The following is an 18,057-nucleotide window of genomic DNA, read 5'->3' as shown; positions in this document are numbered from 1 at the left end:
GTTTTGTTGTTAGTGGTGGTAGTGTTTGTGTGTTTCTCTTCTTTGGGTTTTGCTGGTGTGAGGTGTGAGTTTGTTTATCTGTTGCCTGTGTGTTTGTGGGTGAAGCAAACTTCCTTAGGTTGAAGTTTCCCTTCTAGTACTTTCTGTAGGACAGATTTTGTGGATATCATTTAAATCTGATTTTGTCATGGAATACCTTGTTTTCTCCATCTATGGTGACTGAAAGCTTTGCTGGGTATAGTAGTCTAGGCTGACATCTGAGGTCTCTTGGTGTCTGTAGCACATCTGCCTAGGACCTTCTGGATTTAGAGTTTCCATTGAGAAGTCAGGTGCAATTCTGATAGGTCTGCCTTTATATATTTCATGGCCTTTTTCCTTTGCAGCTCTCAGTATTCTTTCTTTATTCTGTATTTTTAGTGTTTTTAATATTATATGGTGAGGAGACTTTCTTTTTTGATCCAATCTATTTGGAGTTCTGTAAGCTTCTTGTACCTTCATAGTCATATCTTTCTTTAGTTTGGGAAAATTTTTCTTCTATGACTTTGTTAAATATATTTTCTGTACTTTTGGTCTGTACTTCTATTTCTTCTTCAATTCCTATTCTTAGGTTTGGTCTTTTCATTGTGTCCCAGATTTCTTGGATGTTTGATGTTAAGAATCTTTTGTTTTACCATTTTCTTTGACTGATGACTCTATTTCTTCTATTGTATCTTCAATGCCTGAGATTCTCTCTTCCATCTCTTGTGATCTGCTGGTTATGCTTGCATCTGCAGTTCCTGTTACCCAGATTTTCCATTTCCAGAATTGCCATGGTTTGTGTTTTCTTATTGCCTCTATTTCAATTTTTAAGTCTTGGACTGTTTCCTTCACTTGTTTAATTGCTTTTCTTAGTTTTCTTGGCTTTCTTTAAGGGATTTTTTTTATTTCTTCCAATTTTTTGTTTGTATATTCCTTAATGGAATTTTTCATTTTCTCTTTAATGGCCTCTATTATCTTCATAAAATTATTTTTGAGGTTGTTTTCTCCTGCTTCATCTGTGTTGGGATATTCAGATCTTGCTGGTGTAGAGCCTCTAGTTTCTGGTGCTGCCATATTGCCCTTTATGTTGTTGAATGTGATCTTACACTGCCGTCTGCCCATCTCTTCCTTCCAGTTGATGCAGGTGGGGCCTGTACCTCCGTGGGTCAGCCTTCCAATTTATAATTGACCCCTCCTATTTCCTTGTTGTATCAAGAAATCACCAGCTTACCCTGGCCTCACTTTAGCCTCTCCTAAATCTCTAGAAACCCAGAGTAGCTGTGTTTTCTGAGAAGAGATTCTAGCTGAGGAGCCCGAGGAGGAGGCCTGAGCTCAGAGCAGGATTTTTTTGTAAATTGTGTCTTGAGTTCCAGCACCTAAATATGTTCACAAATCCTGCATTTGTGGAGGTGGAGGGCAAGATGCTGAGACACAGGTGGGGCAGGGATTGACTGTAGTGGGGATGTGTAAGGAAGCATGCACGTATTCCCGTATGAATAAAAGGAGCAAAGGTCATAAGAGAATGGAGGTGTGTTACTGAGTAGACAGTGATGTTTTCTTTGGCAGCAGGTAAAGGAATATTGCAAAACCAAACAGGTGAGAGAGCAGAGGAGTGATGAATGAATAAATACCAAGAAAGGCAGCGGACAGAGATCCAAGTGTGGACTTCCTGCTAGAAGCCTTCATTCCTCTGTGTCTCCTGAGTCCTGTGTGCCTACTTTATCCTCTGTGAATAGAGGCCAGGTTCTCTCTGTTTCAGACTGTCTGTGCCTGTCCTCTGAAAGCCATGTGGTTCTACCTGGTTGCTCTAGGGGGCCTGTGGACCCTCCTGCGCTTGATCAGGGAGAGGCAGGTGGTGAGCCATCTCCAAGACAAGTATGTCTTCATCACAGGCTGTGACTCGGGCTTTGGGAACCTGCTGGCCAGACAGCTGGACAGGAGGGGCATGAGGGTGCTGGCTGCATGTCTGACAGAGAAGGGAGCTGAGGAGCTGAGGAACAATACATCGGACAGGCTGGAGACAGTGATCCTTGATGTCACCAAGACAGAGAGTATTGTGGCAGCCACTCAGTGGGTGAAGGAGCGTGTTGGGAACAGAGGTACCATTGAGATCCCTGTCTGTGTCTGTTGGTTTGACTCTGTGTTTGAAGGGATCTCCCATTTATATCCATGACAAGATGCTTTATGTGGGTTGGGGCACTTAAAGTACCAGAGCCTCCTGCTCTCCCCTGAACATTATCTGAGCACTTGTTCTCTCTCCAGCCCCTACCTGCTCTCTCTCAGTCTCTTTGGTCTTGGAAAGAAGTTGCCCTTTGGAGAAATCACCTTCTCAGCTTCCTGTCTATACTCTGTCCCCTTCTCTATGCAGACAATCTAGACTGCTGGGTGCTAAGAGCAGGGTCCCTTACTGGAGCAGAGGATGGGACTTGTCCCTGGGCTATGTGTGCAGGGTATCTGGGCCACACTTGGGTGGATCTCCTGGGTCAGCACGTCCTTGCTCTTACTTGTCACCTGCCATCCTCTGTGGAGGGAGACAAGACTGCTCCCGTGTAGAGCGGCCATGACAAGACTACGGACTGATTAGGGAAATAAGGGATGACTCTCTTCTTTCATCAGCTGACAGTGTTAACTGTGATGGCACAAAAGACCACCCATGGTTTAAAAGAAATCTAAGAATAAGTTGAAAACATGGTGATTGTTCAAATTACTAGAGCATGTTAAACAACACAATTTAACCTATAATTTAGTATCCAGTGCATAAAAACTGGTAACATTTTCACCTGTGTGCATTAAAGTAAATGCATTCTTTTCGCTTAAGAAAGGTAAGCAATTTTTACCTCGACATTCCTTTGATACTTGTACTTTCAAAACGTGGTTTCTTTGTTTCTTGATTGTTCTGGAATTCTGCAGACCAAGCTGGCCTCCAACTCAGAGATGAGTCCTTTTGTGTCTCACAAATGCTGGTATTAAAGGCATTCGCCATCAGAGTCTGGCTTGCATGCTAATATTTAATGAATTAAGAAATCTAACCATCAAGAAAGCCCCACTAATGATCCCATATCTTGGGATCAGATGCTGGGATTGTGTGGTACATTTGTGATTGTTTTAGCTTGAGATTTTAGGACAGGAAATGGATACTGACTGGCCTTGAACTCACAACCTCTCTGCCTCAGACCGTCCTGTACCAGGATTGCAGGTCTGTGCTACCACCCGCATCTTCTTCCCTACAGTTATGATCACGAGCACTATCCTGGTAGTCAGTTTTCTGAGCTTGTGGTGGGATCCTAGCAATAAAATTTCTCAGTTAAACAGTTTGTGTTTCCAGCAGGATAAGGTATGGGTTTGGAGTGAGGTGGCACGTGCCTTTTGGGCCCAATTCTTCAAAACCAATAAGCACCACAATAGCCTTGAACCCAGTAGCCTGCAGGTGACCAAGCACGGTGGTTGACAGTGAACGTGCTGGTGAGGTTTGCAGCACGGACAGGGTGGCTGCCTGGATTCTGCAACAGTGACTAAAAGAGACCAGCGACAGTGTCCTGTGGATGAGCAGGATGAGAGCAGAGTGTGGAGCTGTGCTGTAGCCTTGCTGCTCCCTCAGGTTGGCTTTGTTTTGTAAGCTTGTCGGGGAAGTTGCTCAGTGTTGATGCTGAGTGTGCCAAGGCATACTGGCCAGAAGACACCCTGGGAGTGGTCACTGCCTACCTTCTTTGTTTATTCCTGTGAGTTTGTTTGCTTGGTTTTTATAAAAAAGAATCTCCCACCTGGGTTTCACAGATTTGTCTAGGCTATTGGGCTAGTAGGCTCCTGTCTAGGTCTCCCCAGTTTCAGGATTACACACAGCCCCGTTTCTGGCCTTTTCATGTTGGTTGTGGTGCTCAAACTCAGGTCTTCATGCATGGGAGGCAAGTGCTCTGCACACTGAGCTGTCCCCCACAACCCTTTCTCCTACTTTTCTTTGTCATTGAAAGACAGAGACCGCAGTGTGTAAACTGCTCAGAGAGATCTGAAAATGTGGCTGTAAGCGTAAAGTATGTGCAAGCATGACATCAACCTGTAAAACACAAGCAGAGCATCTTGTTCTCCAGGTTAGCAGAGGCACAGCATGTGTTCAACATCTGTTCTGAAGATCAGCAACTGAGAAGTGACTGCTATTGCTTCCCATGCAGCGCACGGGGTCAGGAAGGGTTAAAGGAGCCTAGAGCCTTGGGGATGGGCTCCCAAGCCCCGATGATACCATGCTGCTGTGGGACAATGGTCTTTTATCCTGTCACTAGTCTTATTTTTAATAAAATGCTGATTGCACAGTAGCTAGGCGGGAAGTATAGGCAGGGCAACCAGGCAGGAAGTGGAGGTGGGGAAACGAGAACAGGAGAATTCTGGGAAGAGGAAAGGTCACTCTGCAGCCATTACCCAGAGGCAGAGGAAGCAAGGTGAGAATGCCTCACTGATATCAGGTACCCAGTCACATGGCTAATACAGACCAGAATTATGGGCTAATATAAGTTATAAGAGTTAATAAGAAGCCTGCGCTAATAGGCTAACCAGTTTATAATTAATGTGGGCCTTTGTGTGTTTTCTTTGGGCCTAAACGGCTGTGGGACCTCGTGGGACAGAAACCTCTGTCAAATAAATGGCACCAACATTGAAAGCTAAATCCACGTAAAACCTGAGAGAGTTTGGGAAGGAATTCTAGACACAAAATAATAGTGTTAAGCACAGCTTGTTGGTAACATCTTCTCAGATAGATTCTGTTTACTAGAGGCAAGTGCCCCTCATTTAAGAGAGGCTTTCTGACTCAGCTTAGAAGCAAAAATCTTGCACCTCTTTTAAGAAGCCCCACCACCAAAAGCTTAAATGGTTTTTATGAGTAGCCAATAGCATGCTTCTTGGTGGTGGCAGGAACCTTGAAACTCCATAGAGTTGTGGCAATAAACATAGCTCCGACCAATTCCTCCACCATGAGGCTAGACTCTCAGACAGCTAAGGAATGTAGTGGATCTAGCCATCAAAGCCATGGTTTTAATCCTAGCCATATATATATATATATATATATATATATATATATATATATTAGCAAATTAAATACTCATGTGGTCAGAAAAAGAAAGATATACAGTAAAGATAGATTCAAAGACAAAGAAAACGTCTAAACGGTTTACAGTGTGTTTAAAAATATATGTAGGCTTGGGAGAGAAAAGAAAAAGGATAAAGTCGTTAAAATAAAAATGAAAGAAAGACAGAAGTTGGGTGTGGTGGTGGCAACCTTGAGAGGCAGAAGCAGCAGATCTCTGAGTTCAAGGACAACCTGGTCTACAGAGTGAGTGCCAGGACAGCCAAAGATACATAGAGAAACCTAGTCTCAAAAAGCCAAATCTTAAAGCAAAAATAAAAGAAACAGAATTTAAAATAAAGCCACGTGAAGATGGAAAACACGTAGAGAATCTGGATACTGTATGTTATTATGCTCTCTTTGAATTGTTTGAATGCTGAGGAAGGAGCAACAGCTGCTAAAAGACATTTGATTATAAATGTTCCTGGATTTAATCCAACATACATATTTTGAAAATATGACTTCAAAATTTAAGTTAAAAGATATGTTACTTTGGGCCAGAGGTTTTGTTTTTGTTTCCACAGGAAAACAGAGGCTGTGGGTTGATTCTTAATTAAGAAATTGAGGTTTGATCGAGGAAGACCCCCTGAGAAAACGCCGGTTGGAGCGGATGCCCAGATGTCTGAGTTCTACATCCAGAGCAGCTTCAAGGCTGCTTGCTGAGACGAGCAAGCCCCACAGATATTCCAGCCAGGGCTGGCCATAATTCTAAAGTTCTTTAGGACTCCTTAAGATTATCAGCACTCCAAATCAGCAGGAAGTAGCTTGGAAAACTATGCGCACATTCCCCCCAAAATGGATTATGAATATTTATCTTGTTTATAGAGTGTCGGTTACAAGATGTAATAGATAATGGTCTAGAAAAAGAGCTAAACAATTGATATTAGATCCAGAGTTCTTGTTTAAAAAGGGGGTGATGTGCTGTGGGACAATGGTCTATTTCCTGTCACGTCTCTTATTTTTAATAAAACACTGATTGGCCAGTCGTCAGGCAGGAAGTACAGGCGGGTTGACCAGGCAGGATGTAGAGGTGGCATGATGAGAACAGGAGATTTCTGGGAAGAGGAGCGATCACTCTGAAGCCATCACCCAGATGCAGAGGAAGCAAGATGAGAATGCCTCACTGATAATAGGTACCAAGCTGTGTGGCTAACACAGGCAAGAATTATGGACTAATATAAGTTATAAGAGTTAATAAGAAGCCTGAGCTAATAGGCTAACCAGTTTATAATTAATGTGACCTTTGTATGTTTTCTTTGGGACTGAATGGCTGTGGGACTGGGTGGAACAGAAACCTCTGTCAACACCATGCCGTTCTTCATTGTGTCCTAGTCTCCAGTAAACACATATCTAAGCTGTCTTATCTTGTGGAGTGTGCATTTCATCTATAACTATACCTGTGTTGTGTGACTCTCTCCTTCCCCCTGTCCCCAGGACTCTGGGGCCTGGTCAACAATGCTGGCATCTCCATCCCTTCGGGTCTCAATGTGCTCCTGAAGAAAGAGCATTTTGCAAAGATCCTGGATGTGAACCTGTTGGGCGTGATCGAGGTGACTCTGAGCATGCTGCCGTTAGTGAGGAAGGCAAAGGGCCGAGTGGTCAATGTTTCCAGCATCTTGGGTCGATTGTGTTTGTTTGGCGGTGGTTATTGTATCTCCAAGTATGGTGTAGAGGCCTTCTCAGACTCCATCAGGTAATGACAGGGATGTGGGTATCTGAGAGAATCATTGGAATAGGGTTTCATTTAATCAAAAACATTAGAGGCCATCATGAAGAGGACACACTCTGGCTTTGGGGTGCTGTAACTGTCTCCAGGAATACATTTCCATGTTTCCAGTAAAGGCAGCGTTGAGACAGTATTTATTTATTTATTTATTTGTTTGTTTGGTTGGTTTTTGTTTGTTTGTTTATTTATATTTAATTTATTTTAGGCATGGTCTATGTAAACTTGACTGGCCTTCAATTCACTATGTAGATCAGCTGCCCTCAAATTTGTACAGACCTATTTCCTGAGGACTGGAATTAAAGGAATCTTTCAAGATGAAAATTGTGTGCCAGCATTCTGTCAAGTTCAATTAATAGTATCCTGCTTGAAGGGAATACATGGCTCAGCAGATATGAGCACTGGCTACTCTTCTAGAGGATCCAGGATCAATTCCCGGGACCCATATGTCAGCTCACAGCTGTCTATGACTCCAAGATCTGACCCCTTACACAGACACACATGCAGGAAAAACACCAGTGCACATAAAAATGTAATACCCTGCTGTAGCAGAAGGCACACAAAGGGAATATTTTTTGAGGCATAGTAAGACATATGATATTTTGGGAAGAGTCCAGACTCTTTACCATTAATGTTGTTCAACTTGAGGATGTCCTTGAGGTGGGCTGAGCATCTCATTCAGTTCATATCGTAGTTTCTAGACTCTTGCTTTGGTCTGTGGTCAACTCACTACAGAACCACAAGAAGGCTTTCCCCCAGACCTTAAAAACTCTGACAACTGAGAAACTGAAAGAGGAGAGAGAGAGACTGTGGCCATCCTTGCAGTGAGCAGAGCAGTTATCAGACTTAGGATTTTAGAGCAAGGAGCCAAGCGGGAACCTAGCAGCCTGGTGAGGAGGCCTGTTGGAGAAAATGGTCAGGCTTAGGCTCTGTGTGGCCATTGAATGTGCTGCTGGCTGCTACTCGACCAAAGGATAAGTCATATGATACAGGCAGGAGGATGAGTCAGTGGGCGCATGCAGGCATGTAGGGAGCATGAGAACCACAGACAAAGATGTACTTCATGATCTTCGTGAGGCAAGTCAGAAGAGAGTGAATCAGGGGAGCCATGTGTGCCATGCAGCCTGTGAGTTGTAGAGAATGGGGGGGATGGTAAACGTGAGAGGCACGAAGAAAGCGGCCAGAGAGTGTTTCCAGGAAGATGCCTGCAGGAGCCATGGGCAGCTGGACTGAGGCGGGTTTGGGGAAGGTTCAAATCTAAGAGTGAGGAGGAGGTGACTTGGGCAAGGGTAACCCTTTGCACCTGGAATGTATAGACAGGTCTTACCTGGAGTCTAATTTTATGCCAGAGAGCTCCATGCACCAAATACTTAGGGTGCCATTTAAAGCACAGAGGCATTGCCCTCACCATGAGTTTCATCCCTATCTGCTGCACAACACCCGTCTGAAGCTTGCGGCCTCTCCTCACCACAGGCTCACGTTGTCATGTGACTGGACTCTGATTATGAGTTTCCACAGAGAAAGTCCTCTGAAGTCCTTGACGTCTCTCTATCTTGCAGGAGGGAGCTCTCCTATTTTGGAGTGAAGGTGGCTATTATAGAGCCTGGCTTCTTCCAGACTGCCATTTCCAGTGGTGACAGGCATGTGTCACAAATCAAGATGCTGTGGGACCAGGCCAGCTCAGAAGTCAAGGAGATCTATGGCGAGAAGTTTTTGTTAGCCTGTGAGTGAGATTTGGGGACCAAAGCAAATGAGTCTAGAATTCTGAGTCTCCTGTTGGTGTTGACTGCTGTCTCCCTATGGTCTTTCTTCTCAAAATGAGCATGATTAGCCTCTGTTTCCTTGGTCCACAGTGGGCATGTCTTCGCATAAAGAGATCCTGGGTTCTAGAACATGAGGTGTGGTTTCATTTAAACCCCTTATTATTATGACACGAAAGTAAAGCCAGAGTCAGGAAGCATGAGCTTTCCATGAGCTTGGACTTGTTTCCACTCTTGCAGAGACAAGAGAGTTCTCTGAACAGAGACCCAGGTGGAGCATGTGTGCGGTTCCTTCTAGAAGCTGGGCTGTGTCCTCCTGACGACCTCGGACAGGCTAGGCTTGGGCATGGCTTCAGATGTGGGCAGCTTGGGCTCTAGTGAGGCTTTCCTTCTTCCGCCTTGGTCTAGAGCAGGAGTGTTAGAGGTAATCACCCCCCTGAATCCTTTCTCCTTTTGCGTAGATGAAAAAACTGTAAAGTTATTGGACAAACTGTCCACCTCGGACCTCTCCTTGGTGACGAACTGCATGGAGCATGCGCTGACTTCCCGTTACCCTCGGACCCGCTACTCAGCTGGTTGGGATGCCAAGCTTTTCTACATCCCTGTGAGCTACCTGCCCACCCGTCTTGCAGATGCCATCTTATTCTGGACCTCCATGAAGCCTGAAAAAGCTCTGTGAAGCCTGCATCTGTTTCTGTTTTGGGAGGTATAAGAGTGCAGTGTGAGGGAGAGGATCCTCCGGAGAAGGCAGATGCTGGGCTTGGGACAAACTTTTCACTGGATGGGAGATCCATAGGTGCCTGACTTTTATTCCTTTGGTATGACCATGGAGAATATAGAGCCACAGGAAAAGCTTCTATGTTTAAACAATGATTCCGATCTTTATAAAAATAAGAAAGCGATCTTCCACGTCTCAGGGTCATCCATTTTACTTATTTAAATTTAACAATTTATTATTTGTTTGTCTGCGTGTGTGTCTATATTGCATGTGAGTAGAAATATCCATAGAGTCCAGATTATTGATTTTCCTGAACACATGCAGTCTTCCATTGGAAGAACCATCTGTAAAAATTGACACAGAATCTTTTTTAAAATTAATTTCATTGCTACTTTACAACTGTAATTTTTTAATGATTTATTTATTCATTGTGTATACAGTGTTCTCCTTGCACATATGCCTACACTCCAGAAGAGGGTGCCAGATCTCATTACAGATGGCTCTGAGCCACCATGTGGTTGCTGGGACCTCTGCAAGAGCAGCAGCCAGTGCTCTTAAGCTCTGAGCCATCTCTCCAGCCCGACACAGAATCTTTTTTTTTTCTTCTTTATGTTCCTTTATTGGAGCAAGATTCCTGACGTATACCGTGATGTATTTACTAAACAGAGTCCTGTGCAGAAATTATACACTATCCATCTAGACAGATTTGGTTACACTTTACCTACTGATGGAGTAGTTCCATTTATAAAGTTTTATACATCAAAAAGCTTTGAATTTGACCAGGCTGTCCATTAATCATCTCTGAAAAAGTGGCATTTAATTTTAGCTATATTTTACAGCATTAAAAAGCTTATGTATCAGGTAGCTTTCCAAAACATTATTCTCTGCACAATGGCGTTGAGCAGACAAAAGTTCTTTATCCACCCAGATTCACAGAGTCTGAGGGCTTTGCTACATACCTGGGACAGTGCACTCCCAACTACCCCAAAGACTGCTGACTCTGAAAGCCCATTTCCTTGGTCAGTTCAAATTGCCAATGAAGACCCACCAGCAGCTGTCCTTTGTATAGACGGCATTAGAGCAACAGCTCTGTGACATGGTGGGCGCAGGTGCTGTCACAATATCCAGGTAACTAAAGGCCCGTTAAAAAAATGCCAAATTGAGATAAAAATCATGGGTCCAAGTCCATTGCAGCAAACTGTACCCACATCACCCAGTTACGGAAACATTAAGACATGATTCACATCCCTTTAACTCAATCTGCATAGCCCTGAGGTCATCCTGCAAAGTGCGTATCAAAAAATATGAAGTTAGGGAGACAAAGTTTGACATGATGTCATTATGCAGGTCCAACTGGGAAGGTCATGTTGAGCATCTGTTCTGATAGAAAAGCATCCGGTCCTTTGTGTACACATTGGTTTTATTGTAACAAAGCAACTTGTACACTTCAACATTTAAAATGAGCATCTTTTCCTTCCAGTGAAAACCAAAAAACTAAAAATAAAAAAATTAAAAATAAAGTTACAACAGAGAATGTGAACTCCAAATAAACCCCTACAGGTTCTGCTGATTCTCCCATTGAGTGGTAGGGCTCGAGTCATCGTTAGGAGAGAATTTTATTTTAAAAGTGTCATCTTAAACTGCAAGGATGTCTGTTAAACATCACAATTAAACATGCCAAAGGAGAAGCCATGTTGTCACAATGCCCACTTACTCCCCCAGACACCTCAAACCCACCCTTGCTGACCTTCTATACCCCCCCTTTTTTTCTTTTTTTTCTTTTTATTAAACAAGAGAAAGTAGACAGATACATGTTGGTAAATGCTAACTGTCTGTATCCACATAGACACAGTGTAATCTCTGAGCCCAATATACAGAGAAAGGAAAAAAGCTAGAATTCTATGCACTACTGCACAGGGGCCTAGCACCTCCCAGCCTCCAGCAAAGAGAGCCAAAGGGGCTGGAGGGCTTTTCTTTTTTCCCACAGAGCACGGTGGTGGTGGTGGTGTTGAATCCACAGTTCAAGACAAGAAAAGATAAAAATGAATGTAGAACAGAGTAGTAGAGATTCTTTTCCCATTGTATTTTGCTCAAGACATTTCCCCCAAAATAAATTGAGAACCATGGTGTTGAGAAGCGAGACCTCAAAAACAGGGCGACTGAGCACAAGAGGGATTGGGGACGGGAGGGAAATGACTGTAACTTGCTCCCAGGGACTGGAGAAAATTTAAAAAATAAAAAGAAAATAAAAAAGAGGGTCGGAATCCATCAGTCTTCTGTGCTAGTCATCCTCGCCTTCATCCTCCTCTCCTTCTTCCCCTTCATCATCATCTTCATCATCATCTTCTTCACCTTCATCTCCTTCTTCATCAATATCTTCCAAGCCTTCTTCTTCATCATCATCGTCATCATCTTCTGCTTCTCCCTCTTCATCGTCCATATCAGGAACCAAATAGTACTGCAAGGGGTTTGGCCAAATGTCGTCTTTGATGACCTCTCCTAGCTCATCTGCTCCTGCATCAGAGTGGTCAGTAAACCAGGTAAAGAAGCTCTCTGGCTCTTCGTGTTGTCTCTTCCTGCTGGCCTTATTCTGTGTTTGACTCGAGCGTTTTGTCAAATCCTTTCCAGATTTCCATTTGATTTCAGTGGACTTTGAGGATGGGTCACCACTCTCATTCAGATGAAATTCTTTGGAGAGAACTTTATTTTCGAAGTAGGGATTTTCATCAAAATAAAAATCTATTCTGTAACCTGATTTAATGTCTTCAAATTCTGTTACTTCAACTCTGGTTAAATAACGCAGAGCCTCTTCGTCTTCCTCCCCAAGCAGTGCAGACACTTGTGGATGGTTGACAAATGTGGTTACCCAAAAATTTGGGATTTTAGCGATCAATTCTGACCTCTTCTGAAAAAACGGTTGGCGGAGTTTGTTATATTTTTGTTCTACTTTTAGTATTTCCTCACTTGCTTGTTCATTAAGTCTGTCTATTTCATTTTGTACTTCGTCAATATGTTCAATTGCTTCTTGCTGTTCTTTTTCTCCCTTCGGCAGGGCGGGAGAGGCCGACTTGTCCTCCAGTTTCAGGGAAGGAGCCGATTTGGGTTTCTTGGACTGAGGCAGGAGCGCAGATTGCCGTTTCGGGGCCATAGCACGAGGGAAGTGGTTAGAAGCCAGAGGCCAGAGGCCAGATGTACACAGCAGGAAGAAACTCGCAGGAACTCTCCTACAGTAATATTATAGCAAAAAGGTTCACTTTTGTGGCTACACCTTTGTGCTCCATCAGTTAAGGAATTAAACCCTTATTTTTAAACAGTAGCATGCTTAGCACAGAAAAACAGGAGAGAATCTAGGAGATATTTTAGCAGAGAATCTGATGTGATCAACATTCCTTATACTAAGCAACAGATTGATTATTTCAAAATAGTGATCTTTGGGCAATTGCGTTTGCTCAATTTGAAGGCCAGATTAACCATCTTTTTCCAGCTGAACTGGTGCTGCAATTTGCACAACTATATTCTTTTATTTTCCCAAAACTTATAGCAAATGATCCCTTAAAGGATGTTGTGTCAATTTTTACAGATGGTTCTTCCAATGGAAGACTGCACATGTGGATGGTGAAGGATATGTAGTGCAAACAGAACCGGCCTCAGCTCAGATATTCTTGATTCACTAGCCAAAGGTAATGCTTTAGCTGCTAACCTTACAAAACTAATTACTTTGCCTCAGGTTGAGCTTGCTCAGAGATAACATCATCAAAATAGTATAAGTTGAAGAAAACTATTTAGATTAACAAGAGAAGCTGCTCATAAATCATTAAGCAATGTTATAGATGCTCATAATATTTATCTGTACCTCATCTGGGGGTAAATCCATGAGGATCGCTTCCTAGTCATTCATGGCAAATGGATATTACTCATATTGCAGAGTTTGACAAATTAAGATATATACATGTAACAGTCGATATATATTCAGAATTCTGGGTGGCCACTGTACAAACGGGGTCAGCTACTAAGCATGTAATAACTCATTGTTAAAATGCTTCTCATATATGAGAACCCCAAAGATCATAAAGACAGTTAATGGGTCCAGATATGTGAGTAAAGGATTTCAGCAATTTTGTTCCCAATGGAATATCAAACATACGACAGGTATATCTTATAATCTTCAAGGACAAGGAGTTGTGGAGCATGCCCATGGCTCCTTGAAAACACAACTTCAAAAGATAAAAACAGGAGAATTTTATCCTCAAACGCTGTGGGGGCTGAGAAATGCAGGCCCATTTCCCACATTGTCTGGTGGTCAGAGAATCTGAGAGACTATCTGGCACCATCTGCACCTCCCAATACAGGAGGTGGTTGCCTAGCCTCTTTTGAAGTTGGGGAAACTCGGCGCCATGCTGAGATGGTCAGGATGCGCTAATATGATTCTGCTCCTTCCATTGAACTATGAGCTCAGCTGGGGACGAAGTGTTTTCTGCCTACACGACCAAGTAAAACATGACTGAGCCATCCAGCTACCGAGGCAACAGAATGATAATGAAGCCTTTTGTTACCTGCTTCCCAGTGCACATTCAAAGCTTGTGGTGTGGAGCTGCGGGCGGCTTCCCACCGCCCGGCTCCCAGCCACTGGCTAGCTTTACCCAAAATAACAACACACAAACTGTATTCTTTTAAATACTGCCTGGCCCATTATTTTCAGCCTCTTACTCACATCTTGACTAACCCATATCGAATAATCTGTGTAACACCACAAAGTGGTGTCTTACCGGGAAAGATCCAGCATGTTTGACCTGGTGGCTGGCTTCATCGCATCTGGCATCTCTCTGAGGAGAGGCACTGCGGTCTGACTAACTTAGGAGAGGCGTGGCATCTGACTGAGCCATCTACCTCACTTCCTTCTTCCTGTTCTGTCTACTCCGCCCACCTAAAGGCTGGCCAATCAAATGGGCCAGGCAGTTTCTTTATTAGCCAATGGGAGCCCTCCATCATTTCTCCTTTTTCTGTTTAAACAAAAAAGAAAGGCTTTAACTTTAACATAGTAAAATTACATATAACAAAACAGTTATCAAGTAAGAATTACAGTTACAATATTTACATCTACTTTATCTTTTATCATAACAAAGGAAAACAATTATAATTATCTATCTATTCTTCTTCAGCTCCATCAAAGACTCCAGAAGGACACAATATTACCTAAGTAAATAAGAAATATGCAATTTCCAAACTCTAGAAATGACAGAGACATCTCGCTGCCTGGACAGTCACCCAAAGTTCTTTTGTACTGTTGGGGCATCCATCTTCGGCCTACAGGCCCATAGTTTCCAGGAGACATTTCCATGATGCAGGAAATTTCAAAGGCAGTTCAGTCAGTATCTGCTGTGTCCTGCAGAATGTCTCACAGCCTCTTTCATGAATCAGGAACCCCAAAGAATCATCTCACATTTAGGCAAGTTCAGCAGTCCTCTTTCTGTGGGTTCTTTGTGTCCAGTTTATGCCAACAGTCCAGGCAAGAGCAGTTTCTTGCCCAAATGGCTATCAAACTCCATAAGTAGCCTCTTCGATGCCCATCTTCCTCTTGAAGTAGATTGGTGCTGCCAGGAGCTGACGTGTCTCATTGTCATGAAAAGCCCTAAGTTATTAAAACATCTAAAATGCGATATTCTGTAGTCTTTGAAAGATATGAAGAATGCCTATTTAACTTAAATATATCTCTATATATCTAGAAAATCTAACTAACATAACTACAAGCTTTACTATTATTGATGACTATTCATTAACAACCTATATACATTACATTTTTAAAATGAACTACACAATCACAATACATTAATCAGTATCAGAAATACATATACATTTAACAAAATAGACCTTAAATTTCTATCAATAAGGCAAAATTTATACCAAATGTAAATTATTCATATCTGTATTATCTCCCCCTTTAAATGTAAAAGAACATTTATAAACAATATTTGGGAACATGGGCACAGTTATTTCTCTCCAAACTGCTTCCTGCTGAATGGGGGCGCTGTTAATTAGGTCTTTCACAGTATAATCTGTGTGCCAGGTTTATCTCAGTCAGCAGTTGGGTAAAGTAATTTTTTGAGGGTGTTCACAGCAACCTTTCAGGAGGGCGTGGTCTATCATACCATACTGGGATAGAAGCAATCCACAGGGTCTCATTTTCTGTAAAAACAAAAGAAGAATCTCTTTTCCAAAGTATCATATCCTTAGATCCAAATTCTGAAGTCAAGGTATTTTCAAAATATCTATGTTGTATTAGTTCAGCAGCATTTATAAACAAATATCTTTTAGCAGCTGTTGCTCCTTCCTCAGCATTCAAACAATCCAAAGAGAGCATAATAGTATACAGTATCAAGGTTCTCTGTATATTTTCCATCTTTGTGCAGCTTTGTTTTAACCTCTATTTCGTTTATTTTTACTTTTACTTTTTGAGACAGGTTCTCTGTATATCTTTGTCCTGGAATAACTCTATAGACCAGGCTGTCCTTGAACTCTCAGAGATCCACTGGCCTTTGCCTCCCAAGTGCTGGGATTAAAGGCGTATACTACCACACCTTGAACTCACAGAGATCTGTCTGTCTCTGCCTCCCAGGCATTGGGATTAAAGGTATGTCCTGCCACACCTTGAAGTCACAGAGGTCAATCTACCTCTGCCCCCCAAGTGTTGGGATTAAAGTGTGTATCACCACAACAAACTGCTTCCTTTTTTTTTTTTAAGAACTTTAACCTTTAGCCTGCATATATTTTTAACACATCATAAATCATTTAGACATTTTCTTCGACTTTAAATCTTTCTTTTACTGTATATCTCTCTTTTTCTGACGACACGAGTCTTTAATTTACCAAACAATATCGGTAGGAATAAAGCCGTGACTTTGGCAGCTGGATCCAGCCCATTCCTTAGCTTTCCAGCCTTATGGCGGAGGTACCGGCTGTAGCCATGTTTATCACCACAGCTCTGTGGCGGTTCAAGGTCCCTGCCAGCAAGCAAGCTGCAACAGTGTTAAACAATAATCAAAAGCTCCATAGTTAGGACCGCCTGCTTGAAAGAGTCAGAGTTTGCCATGGCAGGACGGACCAGAACGCCAGCATTTTAAAACAGCACAACTTTTTTCCTGCTACCGCTGAAAACAAACAAGCATGCAGTCAGCTTTTCATCAACACCGTTTGTTTTGTGGCAGGACCTCTTAATAAGCTGCAAAAGCTGTTGGAGAGACAAACATGGGTGATTCGGGGACCCGAATAATCCCTGAAACTCCCTCCTGACACTGTACTAGGTTCTCAGTCTTCTTATTTTTATGTGTCTTCGTATCTTTCACTTATATTTCTTCAGTTCCCATGCCTCTGTCTTGGCAAGAAGTGTTTTTTTTTTTTTTTGGTTGGGGCTGATCCGCAACATATAGCACCACAATGAGGAGCTGACTGAGGAACCCCAAAAATGCAGGAGAGTACCAGGTGTACAGAGGGGCCCATGAGGAACCCCGAAGGGAAAAATTGCCCCACAGGTGAAGAGGTGAGTAACGAGCCCTTAGAAATAAGTAGATATTAAAAAAGAGAGAAGTGGGGAAGAAAAAAATCAAGAGTAAAACTGTGTATAGTTGTAGATAGGAGACAAGGAAATAATATTCAGTTATCGGCACAGTTGCTTGGATGTATTTTGATAGCAAGAAGAGCTAAAGTAGAGAAGAAAACAAGGGCAGAATATTTAGAGTTTGTAAATAGCACACTCCCACCCCTGCACTGGCGGTAGCTGCTGCCTTGGGGCTCCTCTGGGACTCGGGGAAGTTAAGGTGAAGCCCTACCATTCGGTACAAAGGGTAGTGCTGTGGTCACTTAGGATGACCGCTGTCAACACTACCAGGAGACTCAGAATTCTAGACTCGTTTGCTTTGGTCCCCAAATCCCACTCACAGGATAACAAAAACTTCTCGTCATAGATCTCTTTGACTTCTGAGCTGGCCCCGAACCACAGCATCTTGATATGTGACACATGCCTGTCACCATTGGAATGTTATCATTTTGCAAAGCTGAGCGAGGAGGATCACTGTGAGTGGAAGGCAAGTGTGAATATGAGGTCTCCTGGATTTATAGCTCTTTCTACATACATTTCAACATATATGCGTATATGCACCTACAAACACCTTCACATACAAATCACATTTTTGAAAAACACAATAGCATTTCTTGACTTTAAAGACTGTAGATTGTGAGGAAGCTGATCATGAGTGCTGGACCAATCTTAGACCTCTTCTTTGGAGCATCAGAGAAATATGAGGGCTCTGGAATAGTCTTTTTTGTACTCTGTGAAGATGTGTTACTCTCATTGGTTTATTAAAGACCTAATGGCCAATATCTAGGCAGGAAGAGGTTATGCAGGACCTGGGGACAGGGAAAAGACAGCTCAGGAATGAGGAAGGGCAGAGCTTCAAGGACACAGAGAGACTTAAGTTTAACTCATTTGTATATAGGAGGGCTACTGCTGTTTTTCTTTTTTGGTTTGTTTTTGAGTTAATCTTGTATCCTGCCATTTTACTGAAGGTGTTATCAGCTTTAGGAACTCTGTGGAAGAATTCTTGAGGTCCCTTATGTAAACTATCATATCATCAGCAAATCGTGAAAGTTGAACTCGTTTTCTTCTAATTTGTCTCCCTTTGATCTCCTTTTGTTGACTTACTGCTCTAGATAGAACTTTGAGTACAAGATTGAA

General features: G+C 42.6%; 2 protein-coding genes across 4 annotated transcripts; one reads left to right on the top strand and one right to left on the bottom strand.

Annotated features, from left to right (window-relative positions):
• The first annotated feature begins 1,541 nt into the window (after positions 1–1,541).
• LOC119803732 (retinol dehydrogenase 16-like) lies at positions 1,542–13,185 on the top strand. Of its 3 annotated transcripts, none has more exons than XM_038315161.1 (5): positions 1,542–2,117; positions 6,563–6,821; positions 8,411–8,574; positions 9,073–9,317; positions 12,910–13,185. In XM_038315161.1, exons 1-4 carry the CDS (start codon positions 1,805–1,807, stop codon positions 9,288–9,290), a joined length of 954 nt encoding a protein of 317 aa, XP_038171089.1. In that variant the 5' UTR covers positions 1,542–1,804; the 3' UTR covers positions 9,291–9,317; positions 12,910–13,185. The 3 variants fall into 3 exon arrangements, with proteins under 3 accessions (XP_038171089.1, XP_038171092.1, XP_038171088.1); XM_038315164.1 differs by lacking the exon at positions 12,910–13,185 and having other exon boundaries at positions 1,542–1,761; positions 1,911–2,117; positions 9,073–9,567; XM_038315160.1 differs by lacking the exon at positions 12,910–13,185 and having other exon boundaries at positions 9,073–9,567.
• Positions 11,405–12,483, bottom strand: LOC119803734 (protein SET-like). The gene has a single exon (XM_038315166.1). It carries the CDS (start codon positions 12,475–12,477, stop codon positions 11,611–11,613), a length of 867 nt encoding a protein of 288 aa, XP_038171094.1. The 5' UTR covers positions 12,478–12,483; the 3' UTR covers positions 11,405–11,610.
• Positions 13,186–18,057: the final 4,872 nt, after the last annotated feature.

The sequence above is a fragment of the Arvicola amphibius genome, chromosome 17 (assembly GCF_903992535.2).
Source record: "Arvicola amphibius chromosome 17, mArvAmp1.2, whole genome shotgun sequence".
NCBI classification, from domain to species: Eukaryota; Metazoa; Chordata; class Mammalia; order Rodentia; family Cricetidae; genus Arvicola; species Arvicola amphibius.
Note: the sequence above shows the minus strand (reverse complement) of the source record. Positions and strands in the feature narration are given on the sequence as shown.

Excerpts from the sequence above, each read along its gene's own strand:
- LOC119803732 (XM_038315161.1), top strand. The coding sequence starts at position 1,805 with ATGTGGTTCTACCTGGTTGCTCTAGGGGGCCTGTGGACCCTCCTGCGC. Across the intron at positions 2,118-6,562 it reads GGAGCGTGTTGGGAACAGAG|GACTCTGGGGCCTGGTCAAC; the intron begins GTACCATTGAGA and ends CCCTGTCCCCAG. Across the intron at positions 6,822-8,410 it reads GCCTTCTCAGACTCCATCAG|GAGGGAGCTCTCCTATTTTG; the intron begins GTAATGACAGGG and ends TCTATCTTGCAG.
- LOC119803734 (XM_038315166.1), bottom strand. The coding sequence starts at position 12,477 with ATGGCCCCGAAACGGCAATCTGCGCTCCTGCCTCAGTCCAAGAAACCC.